At 53.2% G+C, this 17,914-nt stretch overlaps 1 protein-coding gene and 1 non-coding gene across 2 annotated transcripts; both read left to right on the plus strand.

The window, feature by feature from the left end:
* Positions 1-2,497: 2,497 nt before the first annotated feature.
* Positions 2,498-2,592, plus strand: BBK36DRAFT_t170. The gene has a single exon. It is a non-coding gene; the product is annotated as a tRNA-Ser (tRNA).
* Positions 2,593-12,205: 9,613 nt separating this feature from the next.
* BBK36DRAFT_1127112 (hypothetical protein) lies at positions 12,206-13,837 on the plus strand (the record flags this gene model as incomplete). The annotated part of the gene is made up of 2 exons (XM_024891462.1): positions 12,206-12,635; positions 12,729-13,837. The coding sequence occupies 2 exons, from the start codon at positions 12,206-12,208 to the stop codon at positions 13,835-13,837; spliced, it is 1,539 nt and encodes a 512-aa protein (XP_024746467.1).
* Positions 13,838-17,914: the final 4,077 nt, after the last annotated feature.

The raw sequence follows: 17,914 nt of genomic DNA on the forward strand, positions 1-17,914 counted from the left end.
GTTTTCCCCGGTTTCTATTACTACTACACGAAAAGTAATGGTGTCGTCACCCCCCTCTAGTAGCTGCGATTGACCAGCCAGCTAAACCAGTCTAACAATCGCGGAGAGAAAATCTCTTCAAGCCCCGAGCTAGCACAGCTGGTGTCATTCTCATTGTACATGTACTGTTGCCCACCAACTTCTCAGGCCGCGTGTGTGTTGTCTCCAGCAAGGCGTGGAGATGCGAAGTTATTTCAGCATCAACCTATCCCGTATGTGAGCGAGTTCCAACTCGCCGTCTACTGTAGTGTATGGGAAAGCCCCCCGCCGATCCTTCTCGGTCACTGTAGCACAGGCAGATGAAGCTCCGATTGGATGAAGCCAGACGATGGGGGTAGGACGCGAGCAAGTTCAACACCGATACGGGCACAGCTATCAGTTGGTCCTCATCTGGCCCGGCGCCGTTCGTGGCGGCCTTGGGGGGGGGGGCGCTTCATTGCAGTGACCTCGGGATAGCCTCTTGTGGTTTTCCGGCAATTCTCTCAGCTTCGTCTGCTCAGTGGGACATGTTCATCCATGATGTTGACCTGAAACAGAAACAAATCATGCATGCGTAAGGTACTCATCAAGAATAAGGGCTTGTAAGCCGGTTGGCGTTGGCATATTGTAGCACACCACCGGCAAGTGATATATGTAGGCTGTGCAGCATAAGGCATGCGGGCAGCAACAAGCGACTTCTCGCTGATGAGCTCCCCAAATAAGCAGCAGCAGAAAACTCGGACGGATTTGCCTCGGCCTGGCGGTTGCAAAGCAGGGCTTTGGGCTGGACGTGAACTAGTAGTAGCCGATTAGACAGAGAGGACAAAAAGCGGGAGGGCTTCCGACCATCCACAGCCTCGACGGTTCGCCCTATGGAAAGACGCACGCCTGCAATGCGCCGATGCAATGGCACGCTTGCTGCAGAGATTTTTCATTAGCATGAGATGACCGCCGTGATGATTGTGCATGTACTCTGGAAGGGTGGACAAAAAGGCCACAGGGCCGGAAAAGTCGTGGGGCCAGACGGCGAATTACAGCTCGCCACACGTCGCGGCAACGAGAGAAGAGAAAACAGGCGAGAGAGGGCCAGAAAAGGCGGCCCTCTATTACTTTTTACAACTTGTACGATATGTGAATTCACGGATACAACGAATGATATTGCGAGAAGTGCCTTCACATACAGTACATAATCTTACACATGCTGCAAGCCCATCACCATGTCCAGCGGTGAGAGGGAAGCTTTTGGTTCTCACCTCTTCTCGCTTACACGCGTGCAGCGACGAAGAGGGCAGTCGGCCATTGAGAGACGGCGACGACCACTCGGCAGCCGTCGGATTGGCCTGTATTCGAGTGCCAGCGCAGATGCTGTGACGGGGTTCTTGATCCGCCGGCAAGCAGCAGCAGCAGCAGGTCTTCTGGCTGGATGGGTCGGATCACACAACTGCATCGAGCCTGGTCCTCTTCGACTCAAGTATGAATTGGTCCAGCCCGCAGCTCGAACAACCAGCCAACCAGCTGTCGAGAGCAAGTCCACAAGCCATGACCATCACGGTAGGATATTTATAGGTTACTACCACTAACACAGGTGAGGTGGATAAGAGGACAAGAGATCCGTTCGGGATGATGCGATAACGGTGGGCTTGGAGCCCAGTTTTCCGGTTGACTGGGTCCGTTCACGGAATGCTGCCGATAGAGACCGAGAGCCATTGATTGACTGATTCATCGTGACGGCGGAAGAAGCCATTGGGCTCCGTTTTAAACCCACATGGTGGTGGACATAGTTCCAGTACTGTCTTGACTGTGCAAATTCGCTCCGGGCTCGGTGATGGAGCTCCGTTAGACAGCCGTCGACGCCGTCGAGGAAACGTTTTTTGCTAGTGCGTGAAAAACGGAGCATGGAATGACATAACGGACCACTGCTTGCAACGGAACAACCATATTTCCATCACCGGCGTCTTTCTTGTTTGCTTTGAAGTTTTCCTCAGAGCCACAAGTGGAGCAGCCGTGGCATGTCTAGCGTGTGATTCTGTGTCATTGAATGAACGATGCTAGACCATGAGAAAACTCTGCACTTCTGAGTGTTATTGTGTACGTAAATGCATGTAAAGAACAACAGAAAAGCCGTTGCTATCAAATTTCAAAGGAGCCAATTGAGTTCTTCCTCAGTCGAAGGAACGGCCTGTGAACAAGGCTTCATGTTACAACCCGACAGAGCATTGCTGAGCTGTCTGCTCTTCTTCTAGACTCCGAGTACAGTACCAGTCGACCATCATAGTCATTACAGGTTAGGCAACCCGATTCTACGTATTCCACGGGCCGGTCCTGTGGTGCTAGGACACTTGAGAGAATCAATCCACTCCAACCTTTCCCATCCCCCTCGGTCCCTTTCAAGTCCCTACCAGGATGAGATGAGTTGGCGACGCAGTGATTTGGGCACATACCATATGACACTGCATACCGCACTTATTCCCCAACCGTAGACACTTTGGCCGAGTGGTTAAGGCGATGCCCTGCTATCGACAGGTATCATAGGCATTGTGTTCGCACGCGCAGGTTCGAATCCTGCAGGTGTCGGTTCTCTTTTTGTCGTTTTTGCCCATTGATTCTGTCCATCCAGTTCAACCATCTTTTTGCTCCAATGCCATTCATCATCCGACGCCTTTAACATCCCCGGCTTCTTCCCCGTCCATCCCAATCCTCCTGATCCTCAAATCAAACCCTCTCCCCCTCCTTCAAACCTCAGCTAGCCCCGTCTCAGTAGTCTATCCCGTCAACATCGATGCTATTCACTCAAGCTTTCTGTTGGGCTCGGGAAGGCCATGCAAACCTCAGCCGGCCCGACAAATGGCAGCGCTGCCCAGCCCTCCCCCGTGGCCGATCTAATGCAAGGTACGCAAGGAAGTGAAAATGCCGCGGGATGGCTAGTAACCATCTCCGGGATTCTCTGGGCTTGCATGAGCGTCGTCAGCTTTCGGGGTTTGGAGCTCTTTAGCTGTAGCTACCCCTCAGCTGAAAGATGGTGATGATCTTTAGTAGAAGTCGTTCTTGATCCTGTATTACACGCATTGAGCTAAGGTATCTACCGATTACGGAGACCAGATGCCGAGCATTAGCGATGAGGGCATCGTCACGGTACGCTCGGAGCGAGCTCAACAGACGCCGCCAGGAACCAGCTTCACTCGCTGCAATGCCCATTGGCCAGCTGAAGGGTGATGGCTTACTGCGCCTTGCATGGCTTGTCCTAAAAGCCCAAAGCTCATCCTTCTGAAAATAAGAGAAGCATCCGTTAGGTACCTCCTAAGCAATCCAGATCCTTGCTCAAGGGTGCTGTATGGTGCTCATAGCTCCCCTCGAAGCTGCCCGAGCAAGCCACAACTGCAAGGTAGCTCTCGTCCAACCTCTGGGTTCTTTGTAATACAGGGACGGGCAACTTGTTGGATGAGTGGAGTTTTCGAGCAGAAGTTTAGTTGAAAAGGAATTTATCCATGCGGAAGTTGCTCCGTTCATGAAAATCCTGCATCGCCAATCAACGGCCTCATCGTTGCAGAGTTTTCTTCTTTTCCATCCTCTTCAACACTTGTCAAATCTTGTAAGTTGCTCGCACTCAGGCCATCTTCATGTGTCAAGATCTTTTTTCGATAGGCCACATTCGTCTGGGTCCTGCCACACCCTACCTTGGTCGCTGCGCGCAAAGGTGCCTCGATACTTTGCAGCGGCCTTGTGCTGCCCTTGCTTGTACCCAGTAAGTAGCACGATTATATATCCCTTCCGTGTGCATGTTCCACGGGCAATTCATTTCTTGCGGTACACCCCGATAGGCTCCGATGACGGCGTGATACGGCTACTGCATCGTGCCTCTTGTCTGGGAGCTCATGGAGCAACCCCGTATGTAGAGGAAACTTGTTTGAGGATCCAGTAGTTGGCGGCAATGTCACCATCTAGGCCGCTAGGTGTCCATTTTGCATTTACTCATTCCTTTCCTATCAATTGAAATAGTACATGGAACTGCTGCTTCAATGATCCAAGTCTTCTTGTATGGATCAAGTCGCTATCCACTAGGAACTGCTTCCGTCACTTGCATCCATACCGGCAGCCTCTCCCAAACACCCTCAAAGCAGGAAACAAAAAACAAGAGGTCGACTACTGCCAGGCACAGGGCTTCCCATCTGATCGCGGCCCTGCAAGGAGGGGTCGCCATCGTTGCGAACTGGCCAACCACATGGCAGCCCTGGCCCGGCCCAAGCCCTCCACTTACACCACCCAGTTCGGTACGACGGAAACTTGGTAGGGCACAAGGCTACGAACGATGGCACGAGATGCGCAACAGCTTGGCTGAGTTCCCGTGTTTTGCACGACGGCGTACGGAGTACTATCATGAGCTGCCACACTCGGCGCAGAGACGGGGTTTAACTAGGAGGAACCCGTAGTAATTCATACAGGAAGCACAATCTACCCGGCAGACTCTCACAAAGGGGGGGGTTCTTTACTTGGTATGTATTGGCTTGGTATTGGCTTTGTACGCCGCCAACTCAAGAGACGCACAGCATGCGGCTCGGACCGGAATGGACGCACAGCAACTCGTGCTCTTTGTGTTCCCCCTTTTGCCCTGTGCTTTTGAGGGCACACGGGAGGGACAAAGCGCGAGCGAGGGCTGTGTGCCCTTCTGCCGAGGACGGGGAGGAGGGTAGGACAAAGAGCCGGCATGTGCTTTTTGCTTTTTCGACTAGAGATGCAAGCGTCGTTTTTTTTCTTTGCGTGCTGCAAGCCGGATGAGCAGAAGCCTGTTCGGCGATGGGGATGCTTCTAGCTCAGCAATGACATGTGGGAAATGTAGCTGTCAGTGTCGGTTGGTACGGAGTACTGTACGGTGCCCCGAGTTCGAGCCCCGAGGTATCTGCACTTTGTGGAGAAGTGTCTGCAAGACACCGGCATGGTTGGGGGGTTGCAAAGGATGCGGAAAGACATCCGTCGTGTAAGAAGGTCAAGAGGATAAGGTGCGTGTGGATGGCCCATCGGCTATCGACGCAACTTTGCTCTGAGCCGTTTTCCACGGGGTGGTCAACGCAAGATCCAACTGCAGCACGATATCGAAGCCCTTTTTTCTCCTCGAAAAGTGGATTCCAGACTCTCATGCCAAGTAAAATGTCCCCGTCCATCCGAGGATATCTCCGCGATGTCTGCCCGGAAGCAGCCGCTCTTGAGCTTATCTCTCCGTGTTACCATCGAGTTACATATGCAAAAGTGCTTCAGGTGTGGCAACACTCCAACACATACGGAGGTAGAGAAGGACTAATTAGTTCTAACAGCCCGGTTGAACGGTAATACAAACAATCTTGCCAACAGTTTCCGGAACGCCTTCTCATTGTAGTCGTAGCCAGTTCCATCAAAAGCAGACTAAGAACAAGCCAACTCCAGAAGTAACTACTCAAGATCTCAAAGAACTGGGCTAATTACTCGTATCAGAGAACGAACTGCCCAAAGAGAACGTAAATTCCGCTTCTAGTACTTCTAGTGAAAACGCCTTCGCGCCACGTCCACATGCCAAAAACGTGGCTCAAGGGACTAACAAGCAGTTTACCTTCTCGAACTGTCATGGGAATACTATTATTCGCGGCACTAGAACATCAAGGTAAGAGACAAGTCTACCGCCTCAGTGGGGGGAAATGACAAGAGAGGCGTACGCCTTATCCAAGTTAACGTTTACCCTCACTGCCTGTTACAATCCCCTCGTTGGGAGCATGGTACTGTGTTGTACGAGAGCTGCGAAGAGAGGCAACACACCGGATGCATGGTAAGTGGCGCTTAAACCTGGGGTTTCGGGCTTCGTCTCCGTGGTTCCCCCTCTCGCGGGTAGGCTGTGCGACGACTTAGTTCTTCTAGGTGAAGTGTTATGTGTGAATATCTCTCTTAGAGGGGTAATTCGCACTGGTGACCTAATCTGGGCGTGGGACGAAGTACTGAAATGAGGGTTCGCTCTGTCACAGAGACTTTTGGTGTAGTCTATTTGTATAGACTTCTCCAACATGGGACAGTGATACTGCTGCTTGCGGGCTACCATTGATGCTCTTTTGTGCAGAGGAGGTACCCTGTAATCCGCGTAACACATTATTCGTACGGCAAAGGCAACAAGACCATGATTTCAATAACATGATGAACTTGATAAGACCTCAAGCTTCGTAACAAGCATCTGCAACCCAGTCTACAAGATGGATGCAAAACTCCTAGAATGGTATCAAACACCCACCTCCCAAACTTCATATTTGTATCAATGTGACACAATTGTGCCATCCGTTCCTATCTCTTGTCCCAACTCCGTCGCAAAAGACCACGAGAAAGCCAAAATGCATAGCTTTTAGTATCGTGAAACCCACCAGTATGATCCAATTCTATCAAGCAGCATCGAAGCTATCGCCGAGACAAAGCCCAAGCATCCAAAAAGACTGGGATTAATCTTCCGGAGATGGCCCTCTTGTTACCCCATGCCCGGGAGATGCTGTCTGCTTACTCACCCCAATCGGCAGGGGAATACTACCGTAGAAATCCATGAAATTCGACCGACGCTAGGTTTGGTGGGCCACCAAGACCACGTGTACGCTAGGCGATAACAAGCAAAGCCGTACAAAGTACAGTACATGCTTTTACCCTATATTACTATGTAAGCTCACGTACCTTTGTTTTCTGCCTAACCCTCACAACCCCAATCCTACAGCCAAAGACCTATGCGCACTGCAGCACAGCATAAATGTAAATAGTCTGCTAGTTTGCAAGTGTTTTTTCTTCTATTTGCGACCGTAAAAGCGTGTTGCGGTGCGCGATTGATTAATGTACTGGACTTTAACTGCCTTTTCCTATAGTAGAAAAGCGTGGTACTAAAAAAAGATGACTTGGCAGACCCACCAAACCTAGCGTCGGTCGAATTTCATGGATTTCTACGGTAGTATCTGGACAAGGCAAGGCCAAGGTCAAGGTCTGTTCGTTAACGCTACGGAGTAAGGTACTAGTCTACAAGGTACGGAGAACGGAGTACGGGGAGGGAGGCAGGGAGAATGCCATCGACTCCAAGTGGGATATCATAATGACATGGAAAAGTGTCTACAACTGCAAAGTATGTAGAATGCCGCTGAAAAATACGCGTGTGCAAGCAAAGCATTTCGTATTTCGTGCATCCCTAAAGCGGTCCTCTTCAATCCCGTCCCGTCCTGCTCCTGTCCTGTCAGTCATCATGCCACCGCCTTTGCACAGCACGGCGAAGCGAGTCCCTCCTGTTCAACGGTTAAAGCGTTGGCTTTACTGATCTACGACCAAACATGAAGGCGATGCACGTATACGGAGCATCAGATACATGCCATCCAAGTAGCACCGACTTCGACAACTCGTGCCCACGTCGTCTGACCATGCCATGACTCTCTGTTCCTCCCTTTTCCTCAGTCTAGGCAAATGCTACCTTCGCCACGGATGGGATTGAATGTCATCCGTCCCCGTCTGCGAGACCCCAGGCCGAGCTGAAACAGACTCTGCATAGGGGAGGCGAAAAAAAAGAGGAATACCGACATGACTTGACTGCAAAATCGGCGCACCCGGTCAAAGGACAAGGGCTCAAGCATAAAGGAGGCTCAAGAAGTTGCCAAAACAGAACCCCAGCCCCCTTTGAACCGACAAGCGAAAACAAAAATCACACGTTGGAAAAAAATGGAAGAGGTTGAGAAGGAAAAAGGAAGGAAAGAAAATTTTCGAACCTGCGACCCCTGCTCGGGTTGAGCCGTGATCAGACCAGCCCCTCGTCCTTCCATCGCTTCCTCCCTCCCCTGTTTCATTGTCAAGAGTGAATCCATCCGGACTTTCTTTTTTGCTTGTGAGGATTTTCCCCAGCAGGAGCAGGAGGCTTGTCACTGGGATTCGGGGATCAAGTCACGGCGGGAGAGACAAAGAAGAGGGCACCGATTGCGTTGGCATCGGGGACGGCGGAGCCACTTCAAACGACCCTTGCCATCCCGCTTCTTTGGAGCCCTTTCTTTCCATCTTTCTGAGCTCTTTCGCTGCTTCTCAAGCCTTGCATCTCGCCTTTGCCAGGGTGAATGTAAACGTGTACAAGAGCCAAAAGTCGGGATTTGCTAGCTGTGCTCTTCCGCATCAGAAACAGAGCCGGTGTGCCAGACGTGCGTCCGGGTAAGAGACCCTTCGCATCCAGAGCGTGGCGCTAGGCCTGGAAGCGGCATAGGGCTGCGAGCAAATCGCAGCGGAACGTCGAAGCTTGATCCAATTGCTATCCTGTGTTTCTGTGCTAGGGCTGGATCGAGAAGCTTGAACGGGCGACGGGCAGCAGGCTTGGGTACGGGCCCCGTCTGGTGGCATGTCACCGCTGCTTGTCTCTTGCTTCGGAGGAACACGTTGACGCTGGCTGTTGGAGAGGGACAGGACACTTACACGTAGAGCACTAGAGCAGCGTTGCCGAGGCCATGAATGTGCTCCCTGGACTCTCGCAAAAAATAGGCGCAAGTAAGCTCGCCCAGGGTCGCATGGGGAGACCATGGCCGCTCGTCACCTGAAGAGCGAGCGATGCCGGCTACAGGCCTTACCCAGCACCGGCCCTTGCCATGAACTTATGCCCATGCTATGCCCATGCCACCGGGTTTGGCTTCATGCCAAATAGCGCCTAGAGGAGATGGGTCGAGGCGAGACGGAGGAGCCTCCCGCTGCGTGTCCCCGAGTTTCCCCAGGGCTCAGGATTCTGCTTGCGCTGGATGACTGCCTTTGCTGGCGGCTCCTCGGCCGCCGCCGTTGTCCCATAATTTTCTATTTTTCTTATTAGTATTTTCCTTCTCTGCGCCCTTCTCTCCGTTGGCAGACAAGGCGGTGGGCGATGCCTGAGGGGCGCTTCTGAGGGGCCGGGGAGGGAGCCGCGATGTCATTGGGACAGACAGACTCTGTACTCGGACACAAGTTGTATCTGCGTTGTCGCTTGCGAGGTTTGGCGCCATGTGTGACATTGATGGATGTGAGCGATGCATGTCTTGCTGTACTTGTACTTGCATCCGAGGCCTTGCCCGCGTGCAAGCAGCGCGATATGATATGGCATTTGATGATGATGTACTTCATACGGAGCAGTTCGTAAGCGGACGGCAGATGTACTTGTAGGATACAAGGGCCTGAAGACGATATAAAGAGGTCGGATCTGAGCAATCAAAGCAAACAAGCGTCAAGTAGGCCAAAGACAGGCCGCGATGGCTTCGCCGATAGGGAAGGGCAGGGATCGCCAGTCAAACGCAGCCTTGGTTGCATTCGCACCACGTCAGATGGCCCTCTGACCATTCTGGCCCTCACGTGCGGCGCATCACGGACTGGGAGCCTCTCGCGCCCAGTGGTTCAACCTCCCCCTCCTCGGCATGGTCACAGGCTCCGGCGTCTGGCGATGGCTGGGCTGGCTGTCAGTGCCGGCGTCAGTGCTGGCGTCTCGCTTCCCACCGGTCGACGACCCTCTTTGCCGCTGGCTGTGTCTCGTTTCTTCTGCGTGAGAGCCTGCTTCAGGCGGTGCTTTGCTGGGCCCAGCCTCGGGGCAGTGGGAGGAGGCTGGAGGCCGTCACGAAGCGAGGCCGGAATCACGCATCTTTTTTGGGCTTGGGCAAGGGTGAGCATGATTGGACATCGAATCCAGACGAGGACGGCCTGGAGCCAGTAGAAGCGCGAAAGGGAGCGTCAACACGATAAAATAGACATGAACGAGGAACGGAGAAAGGCGGCTATTCCATCACCGTGACCGGGGGGGAAGAAGCGGGTGGGGAGAGACGGCGAGAGGCAGAGAGAGGCTGGACGGGCTGCATGCGCGCTGTTGAAGCTGCAGCTGCATCACGGCTGCATGTGCGTGCATCGCCAGGAAGCCACAGAGCAGAGCTCATCACACCGGGTTTCTCAGGCCGCCCAATGCGAGCGCGGCAACACGTGGACGGGGGCCGGCGTAGAAAGAGAGAGGCTGTTGTCCGACTTTTCGGGTGATTTTTGCTGAGCGGGAGTTTGTTGTTCGTCTGGTGGAGGCTGTGGGATGATGGATGACGAGACAATGGGGAGGAGGACATGAAGGGAAGAAGAGCGGTGATGGGCGACGGATGGCGGGCAGGTGAGGGGAAAGGACGACGGCATCGGAATCAAGTTTCAATGGAATGGACAGATCGTCAATGTCCGAATTGCTGCAGCGGCTTGACGTCGATGTTGGGTTGATGCGAGCATGAGCGTCGATTCACTGCATGAGCGCGATGTTCGACGACGGAAGCTGCAGCTCCAAAGTACCGAGAGGGTGGTGAGGCCGGGACTTACAGCACGCTTCAGCGCTGTGCTCGCTAAGCCGCCCGCTGTATCTTTACATGCGCCAGATGTGCTTGCCCACGCGCGCGCATAACGATTGTTCCGTTGACAACAAACGACATCCATGCAGCCAGCAGATGGGCAAACAAATACGGGCATATCAACAAACAAACATCACAGAAAACACGCCATCCAGCACATGTCCGAATGTATCTCGACTCTAGAGAAAAACATCGTGGTGGGCGCTTAGAGCCGATCATCTTCAGCGAGCTGTTTCTTTTCTTAGCACATGGCCGCGGCAGTTGAGCGGTCTCGTGCTCTGTTCAATCTCGTCCCCCATCCATGCCATTTGGCGCTGTTGTCTCTAACAATAGGGTTCCAGGTTGGTAATCACAGCCGCGCTGCCCAACTCAGCCATGGATGGATGGCATGGATGTTGCTGAATTTTCTTCCTTCGCCACAGCACAGTGGTCAATCCAGGCTGACAGACTGAGGTGGACAGCCATCAAAAGGCCGAGTGAGGACATGACGACGGAGTACTCTGTACAGCCCCGCCACCGCTTCGCTGGCAGTGCTTCCGGGTCCGTGGTACGCAGACCGCCGGTAGTCGCTGCGCGGTACTTGTAGACCAAATGGGGAGATGGGAGCACGACTGGACACAGACTGGCAGAGCAGAGACAAGCAAGCAAGCGGGTAGTCATTTGATGTCCGAGTGTCTTTCTGCTACGACTTGCTTCTACCCAAAAGCTCCGTACTGGGCACCCAAAGGGACAAGGCCGGGGATTTCATATCATGTTGTTTGCAGGCCCAGTTTCAGGCTGCGCAGATACACGCCACTGTTGCCGTCCAGGCCTGAGATGGCTGGAAGAAGGGGGAGCGATAGGAGCACAAGAGACACGCACAGAAACGCTGGAGGACGAGGACGAGTCGAAACGGCCTGGAAGCCAAAGGAACAGACAGAACCTGAAGTTGAGACCCAAAGGTACTCGTACCACCAGCACGGAGGCCCTTGAGGAGACCTGAGGAGGCCGGAGGAGCAGCCGGGGGGGCATCACAACGGGAGGTTGAGGGCCCTTGGAAGTTCAATGAGGGTACAACGAAAGTACGTACCGTTGGGTCCCAAAGCCAGCAAGGCCTCAATGAGCAGAGCAGAGCCAGAGCCAGTCCAAGGAAGTCCATCTGAGTCCAGTCTGGTGCTACCCACCCACGCTAATGTCGCCTACCAGCAGCCGGGTACTTTGCGCCTTGTACTTTGTACTGTCCCGCACCGCAGGCCTGTAGCGCTCCCAGGGTGCTAAAAAGGTGCGGCCGGGGCCAACTGGGCGGCCTGGCCTGCCCCCTGCCGGTGGAGCCCCCTCAGTGCTCCAGCGCTCTGCTGCTGCTGCTACCACACGCCTGGGCCAGCAGCGTCCGGAGCACCTACCTTTTAGCCTTGCTGCCACACAGGCAAAATCGTCGGCTCCACTCGTCGTCTTTTCGTTCCGTGACTCTTTTTTACGTGCTTGTTCCCGCCTTCTTGTAAGCCTGCGCTGGCTCTCGTCTTTTGCTTCCAGTCCTCCAGCCGTCAGACAGACCATATCAACACAATATATCCTTTTGCAATCCCACGAGAGAGCCATTGCCGTCGACATTCCTCCCTGACGAAGTCGCCACACAAGTATCTGCTTGCCTCCGCTGCCATATCGACTCGAAGTACTACAGATTTGAAGTACCGCTACACGCTCCGGTACTCGGTGCTCTCGCGCACACAGCGAAAAACATCCCACCACGCAGCACCAGATCCCGCACACTTGAATCCCGTCTCCCCGATATTATACAACACCCCCGTCCATACAATCCAGCCAACGCAAGACATCCGACTCCCTCGACCTCGCCGCAGCGGGAGGGAGGCATGTCGCCCCAGCTGAGAGATTTGCTGCTGCCGCAGTTGGTGCAGGATCGCAAGAGCGGCACGCCCATGGACGAGGGCGTCAGCCTCGAGCCCTGCGACCTCAGCTATGTCTACTACACCACGAATTCCTCCTCGTCGGACGTTGCCTCGCCCCTGACGCCCACCTTTTCCAACCGCGGTGTTCCTCTGCGCTACTCCAGCTCGACCTCGTCCCTGGAGCTGCCGGTTCAGGAGGGCCCGGCCTCGCCCATTGCCCAGCTCGCCGCTGCGTCCAAGTCGAGCATTCGCCAGCTGCCGGACGTGGTGGAGGAAGAGCCGCAAGAACGAGAGGAGGAGCATGAGCAGGAGGGAGAAGAAGAGGAGGAGGAGGAAGAGGAGGACGATGACTACGACGATGATTTGAGCGACAACCTTGGCATGTACTGTCTATGTGAGTGGTGATCTGATGGAGACTCAGGAGAGAGGCGGCTTCAATTTGGTTATATCGGAATTTATGGCTGACATATCTTTGTTTCGCGAGTAGGCGACCATGCATGCGAGCACCTCAACAACTCCCAGGAGCTGCTGCAGGGAGACACAACGGGCGAATTCGACATTGACTACGACCTCGGCTTCCTCAGCGACAGCGACTTCTCGGGCGATGCCCAGTCGTCCAAGAAGAAGCGCCTCATCGGCGGCGAGTCGACGTTTGGCGCCCTGACGTCCCGCATCGGCCACCGCTTCCCCAGCATCGCGCGGTGGAAGTCCCAGCGCAAGGCAAACAGCATCACCGGGCTCATGACGTCGCCCACCACTGAGCGCAGCCTGGAAAACGTCCTGTCCGGCGCCGCGTCCAGCCGGTCGTCGTCCATGTCGTCGCCCACCCGCCAGTCGCCCAGCATTGCGCCGTCGTCGGCCGTCACGGAGGTCCACTCGCCTCGCCCTGCTGTCCCGACCCCGCGGCAGTCCCTCGCCTCCAAGCCGTCCGTCTCCTCCCTCCGCCACGTCTCTGTCTTGGCCGAGCTGCCGCTGCCGCTGCCGCCGTCCATCCTGCAGGACCAGGACGAGTGGTCCGACCGCCTGGGCCACGCCAACTTCACCATCACCCCCATGCCCTACGCTGTCGAGGAGATCACCGCCGAGTCCGTCACCAAGTTCTGCGACGACTGGGACGCCGCCCGCGTCGCCTACACCAAGCATCTGGTGCGCACCGGCGAGCACTACGGCCAGACCAGCAAGACGTACGGCTTGACCGAGGCCAAATGGGCCGAGATTGAGCGCAAGTGGAAGTTTCACTACACGGACATTGTGCGCCGCACTCAGCCAATGATCTCGGGCTCCGCCAACTCGCGCAGCCGCAGCCGAGGCCGCGGGCGAGGCCGCTCCGAGAGCGCCCATCCCGCCGGCCAGGGCTCGAGACAGAGCCAGAACGACGACATCTACGCGGCCATGCAGTGGCGCGGCAGGAGAGGATGCCGTCCCAGCGCGGTGCCCCAGATGCTCGAGGCTCTGGACGCCGAGGGCAAGTTCCCCGGCCGCGGCGACGAGGACATTGTCGGGCCCATGCAGCGGGATGCCTACATGGTGCGAGCTCGAAGCGAGGAGAAGACGCCGCGGTTCTGGAGGAACCTTGCGGAAAAGCTCCGACTCTGAACCCTCTCCTCTTCTTTCCTTTACATTTTTACGCATTCTTGGATTTTCATTTTTTTTACGTTTCTCCGGCTCTGGATCTCTCAGCATTTTCTGGACGAAACGCCTTACTGGCATATTGACCCATGACTTGACGACCATACCAACATAGAACATTGCAGCGCCGGCACACACTGTCTCACGCGAAACAACTACTTTTTAACGACTTATTGCTTAATTCGAACGAAATGATACCCGACTCTAGTCACTCCTTCCGACATACCACCGCAGAGATGGGCTCCCGCTTCATGTCATGCCATGACCTCGTCTGTTCATCAACCCGGGCAGGCGAGCGAGGCAGCGCGCATGGAGACAGACACACCCATCTCTCGTCACCCTTGCTTTCTCGACATGCTCTTTTCATCATGTTACATAGACCACAACACCCACCTGTAGATAAGCGGGGTCGGCGTTTGCTCATGATTTGGGGAGAGAAAAAAAAGAAAAGCGTGCATAATTCTGTTTTTTTCATCCGTCTTTTTTAGACGGACACGACACGACACGAGACACACACCTGCCATATACATACATACACTAAAAAGAGACAACAACCACACACACACACATACACCCCAATCATCTGGGGCGGGGAAATGGGACATGCATAGCACCCTTGGAGTTTTTTGCTTTTTTTTGCTACACTCTTTACAGCTTTTCCCGGTTTCGGGACGGCCTTGTCTAGCTGGTCATATGGCACTGCGCTGTACGTCAGACTGGACTAGTTGAGCTATTCTGATTAGCTGGGATGGGAACGATTACTAGAAAAGAAGAAAAAGAAGGACGCGATGCATCAGAAGATGTCATTCGCACTTGATGAATGGGAACAGATAGAAGAAGAAGAAGAAGAAATAAAAAAGCATAATAATTGATATAGCATGGGAGAAGATGAGGAGCATAGAGAGGTGACGTGGTGGTACAGTGGAAAAGAAAAGCAGATGCATCGGATACTAGCGAGCGATGGATTTACTTGGTGACAAAAAATGAATGAAATAGAACAGAGCTTTTCTGTCAGCAGCTTGCTTCCTTGGTTTGAGTGCTTGATTTGAATGTGACGTGTGCTTCTGCTGCTTGCTACTGCTGCTGCTGCTGCTACATCGTTTTGGTACAGGTATGGGGTGTGGGTGTGGGTGACATGGGTAGCTGTAGAGAGGATGGAGGGGGGAGATGGTATCGTGGAGCTTTTCTTGGTAGCATTCAAATCGATAGGCCGATTGTCGATGGACGTGTCCTTGTTTGTGAGAGCTTGGATGGAGCTTGATGTTGCGATACTTGGTCGGCTTATACGTGAGCTGTTTTTGGTTCTGGTTGCTTTGTTCGTCTTTTGCTCGAGTCTCACTGCTGCCATCGTTGCCTTCCTGGTTACCTATCAATGCACTCTTTTTCTAGTGACTATTTCTGCCTTGTTTATTGCTCCTCGCCGATAGTGAGATGCGGATACGGATGAGCGGATGGGCGGATAGAGATGGATATAGTACTGCGTATCGTACATATATATGGGGAGATGGGGCTTACAAGCCATGTTGTTCACCTTTTGCGGTGCTTACTTGCGTGGGCGTACGTACTACCTACGGGTCCTTGGGCCGCGGGCTGGGGGGGCTGGGGGGCAAGTTCACTGATGGGGTTTCGCGGAGTTGATGGAATGGGATAGGTTGGTGATGCGATGCGGTATGTAGGTGAGTAAGATGAGTACTATGCGCTTCGTATGTACGTGTATGCGTCGGCAGATGTGTGTCTCTTGGGTTGTTTGTACGATTGGATCGTGTTGGTGTGGTGAATGCGTGCATGGATGTAGATACCTTAGCTATGGATTACAAGGTAAATGTAGGGTTTGTTCAAGTGGTATAAAGGCAAAGTGCATTCTGAGCATCTATGATGAGAATCGGATGGTGAGATTTCGCTGTTGCTGGGATTTGGAGCACCTAGCATTAGTTTTGAGATACCTCGGTAAGTATGGGGATGCGTGAGCTCGGCGAGTCGGCGACTAGGTATCTTGGGAGGTTGCAGCAGTTAGAATAGCTTCGCACTCCCAATGGCCCATTAGATGCTTTTGCATCGTGCGAAGCAGACATAATGTCTCAATGGCCTGATATCATCCTGTCATCTACGAATCTTGCGATTTGTTCTTTTTTGGCTGTTTATGCCTGCGTTGTCGTAATGATAATGGAGAGTGTTGATAACGACTGTTATACCCAAGTGGCAAAGTTGTATGCCCAAGAGCGTCTCGTTGCCGAATTTGTTCGTATCCGCGGCCCGGCTTCGTGCCCGAGCTGACTTTGGAAGCCATTGGTAGAGAAGTTGTGTTCTATATAGGTCGAATTGCTTGGATTTAGTTTTGGGAAAGAATGCAGCATGCCTATGTGTGCGTGTTATCTCGATGAAACGCCCGAGAGCCGGTTTTCATTCACAAGTACAGAGTACCGTTGATGCGATTCTCACGATGCTCACCTCGGTGTTTACATGTACGCTCCGCGCCAATGCAACATCGCCATACGACATATCCCTAGCATACCCATTCAAATCCACGGGACAATGCAAGAAAGAACAAGTACATAGATCGACGATCAAAGACGTATCCGAAATGACATGCACAATCCCACGTTTTTAGCGAGCCCGAGTCGCACCGCGTCGGGAAGCCGATGTGCGGCCGTTTCGTTTATACTGGCCTCTCTTTTTTCGCTTTTTTCTCATGGTAAGTATCCATTTCTCTTCTTTTTATAGACCCGATATGCCATCTGCCGTGTGTACTTGTTCACCTTTGCTTCTTTCCTTTCGGTTAGTCGATGCCCTGTCTTTTCAACGGGGTATGTACTTGGATGATACTGTTGCAGATGATGTGTTGGTGCTTTTGGCTTGGGCTGGCAACGTGGCATGACAGTGATGGCTTCGGATTGTGATGTATGAAGTATTCACTAGTCCCTTTATCTTGTTTTATTATAATTGACTATTCTGATGATTGTCATTGAAGAGTTGGACTGTCTTCTTCGTTAAAGAGAATGGCGAGTGGAATTCCCATTCTGCGTGCTGAGCAGACCTACCTTACGTGTAAGTGAGTCGCATGTAAGTGAGACGTAGAACCCTGCCAGAGACACACACGTATCTCGTAAGACGGTGCATGATTCGTATGACTCTCAATCCCCTCTCCTCGATTCTCTGCCAAGCGGGGAATCGGACCACTTCTCCGTGTATCAGCCCAGAGCACAGGTGACAAGCCGCCATCAACTCGAAACCTCGTATGCAAAACACATGCCAAGCGTAGCCCATGACTTGACATGTGCCTCTGTGCTTGTTACATGAGTAACGCGTATCCCACAGCCTAGCCCACCTCGTGGGCATTCTCTCTGGCCGTTTGCGTGCGGGTAGATGCATCGGGAAGGGGGGGAGCATTGCATCGGTGAATTTGCTCGAGTGGTGGGAGGATGGGGCATGGGACGGAGCCGGGAAGGAGAGGTGTTGGTTGGAGGATTAGACGGGCTGTGTGACTGTGATGAGGGTGATGGGGGGTCTATCTGGTTGATGGGCTGCGTGGTAGCGTATGCTGTGGTTGGGTTGGCGGGTGTTGGATGTTGTGCTTGGGGAAGTTGGGGTGGGATGTTATTGGAGAGAGTGCTTGGTGTTGTAGTACTCTGGGAGGTTGTCTTTTGAGGGAGTTGATTCGTTGATGGAATTTGGCTTGGTGAGTTTGGAGTTATGGTTTAGATAGGTTGGATGGGAGAAGTTGAGTTCTGGTGTCGAGGTTGCAAAGTGTGGTCGTTGATTACGGTTGTTGTTGTTGTTGTTGTTCGCTGTATCATACATGCTATTGACTCTTCACAATAAGCAGAGGTGAGGCATGCCTGAGGAATTAGCGGGCCAGGCTGTAAATTGCAACAACATAATTATTCTAACAGCAGCATTCTAAAACCATCGTAGTTTAACAATATAGTGTAATAAGTGAAAGAGGTCATCATCTGGTTGAGAGAGATTGTTACTCCTCGATACATCAATGGAAGTTCGGTATATACATACTCCTTCCAGAGCATTGTCCTTGATGATGGGACTGAG

Source organism: Trichoderma citrinoviride (assembly GCF_003025115.1).
Source record: "Trichoderma citrinoviride strain TUCIM 6016 unplaced genomic scaffold BBK36scaffold_14, whole genome shotgun sequence".
NCBI lineage: Eukaryota > Fungi > Ascomycota > Sordariomycetes > Hypocreales > Hypocreaceae > Trichoderma > Trichoderma citrinoviride.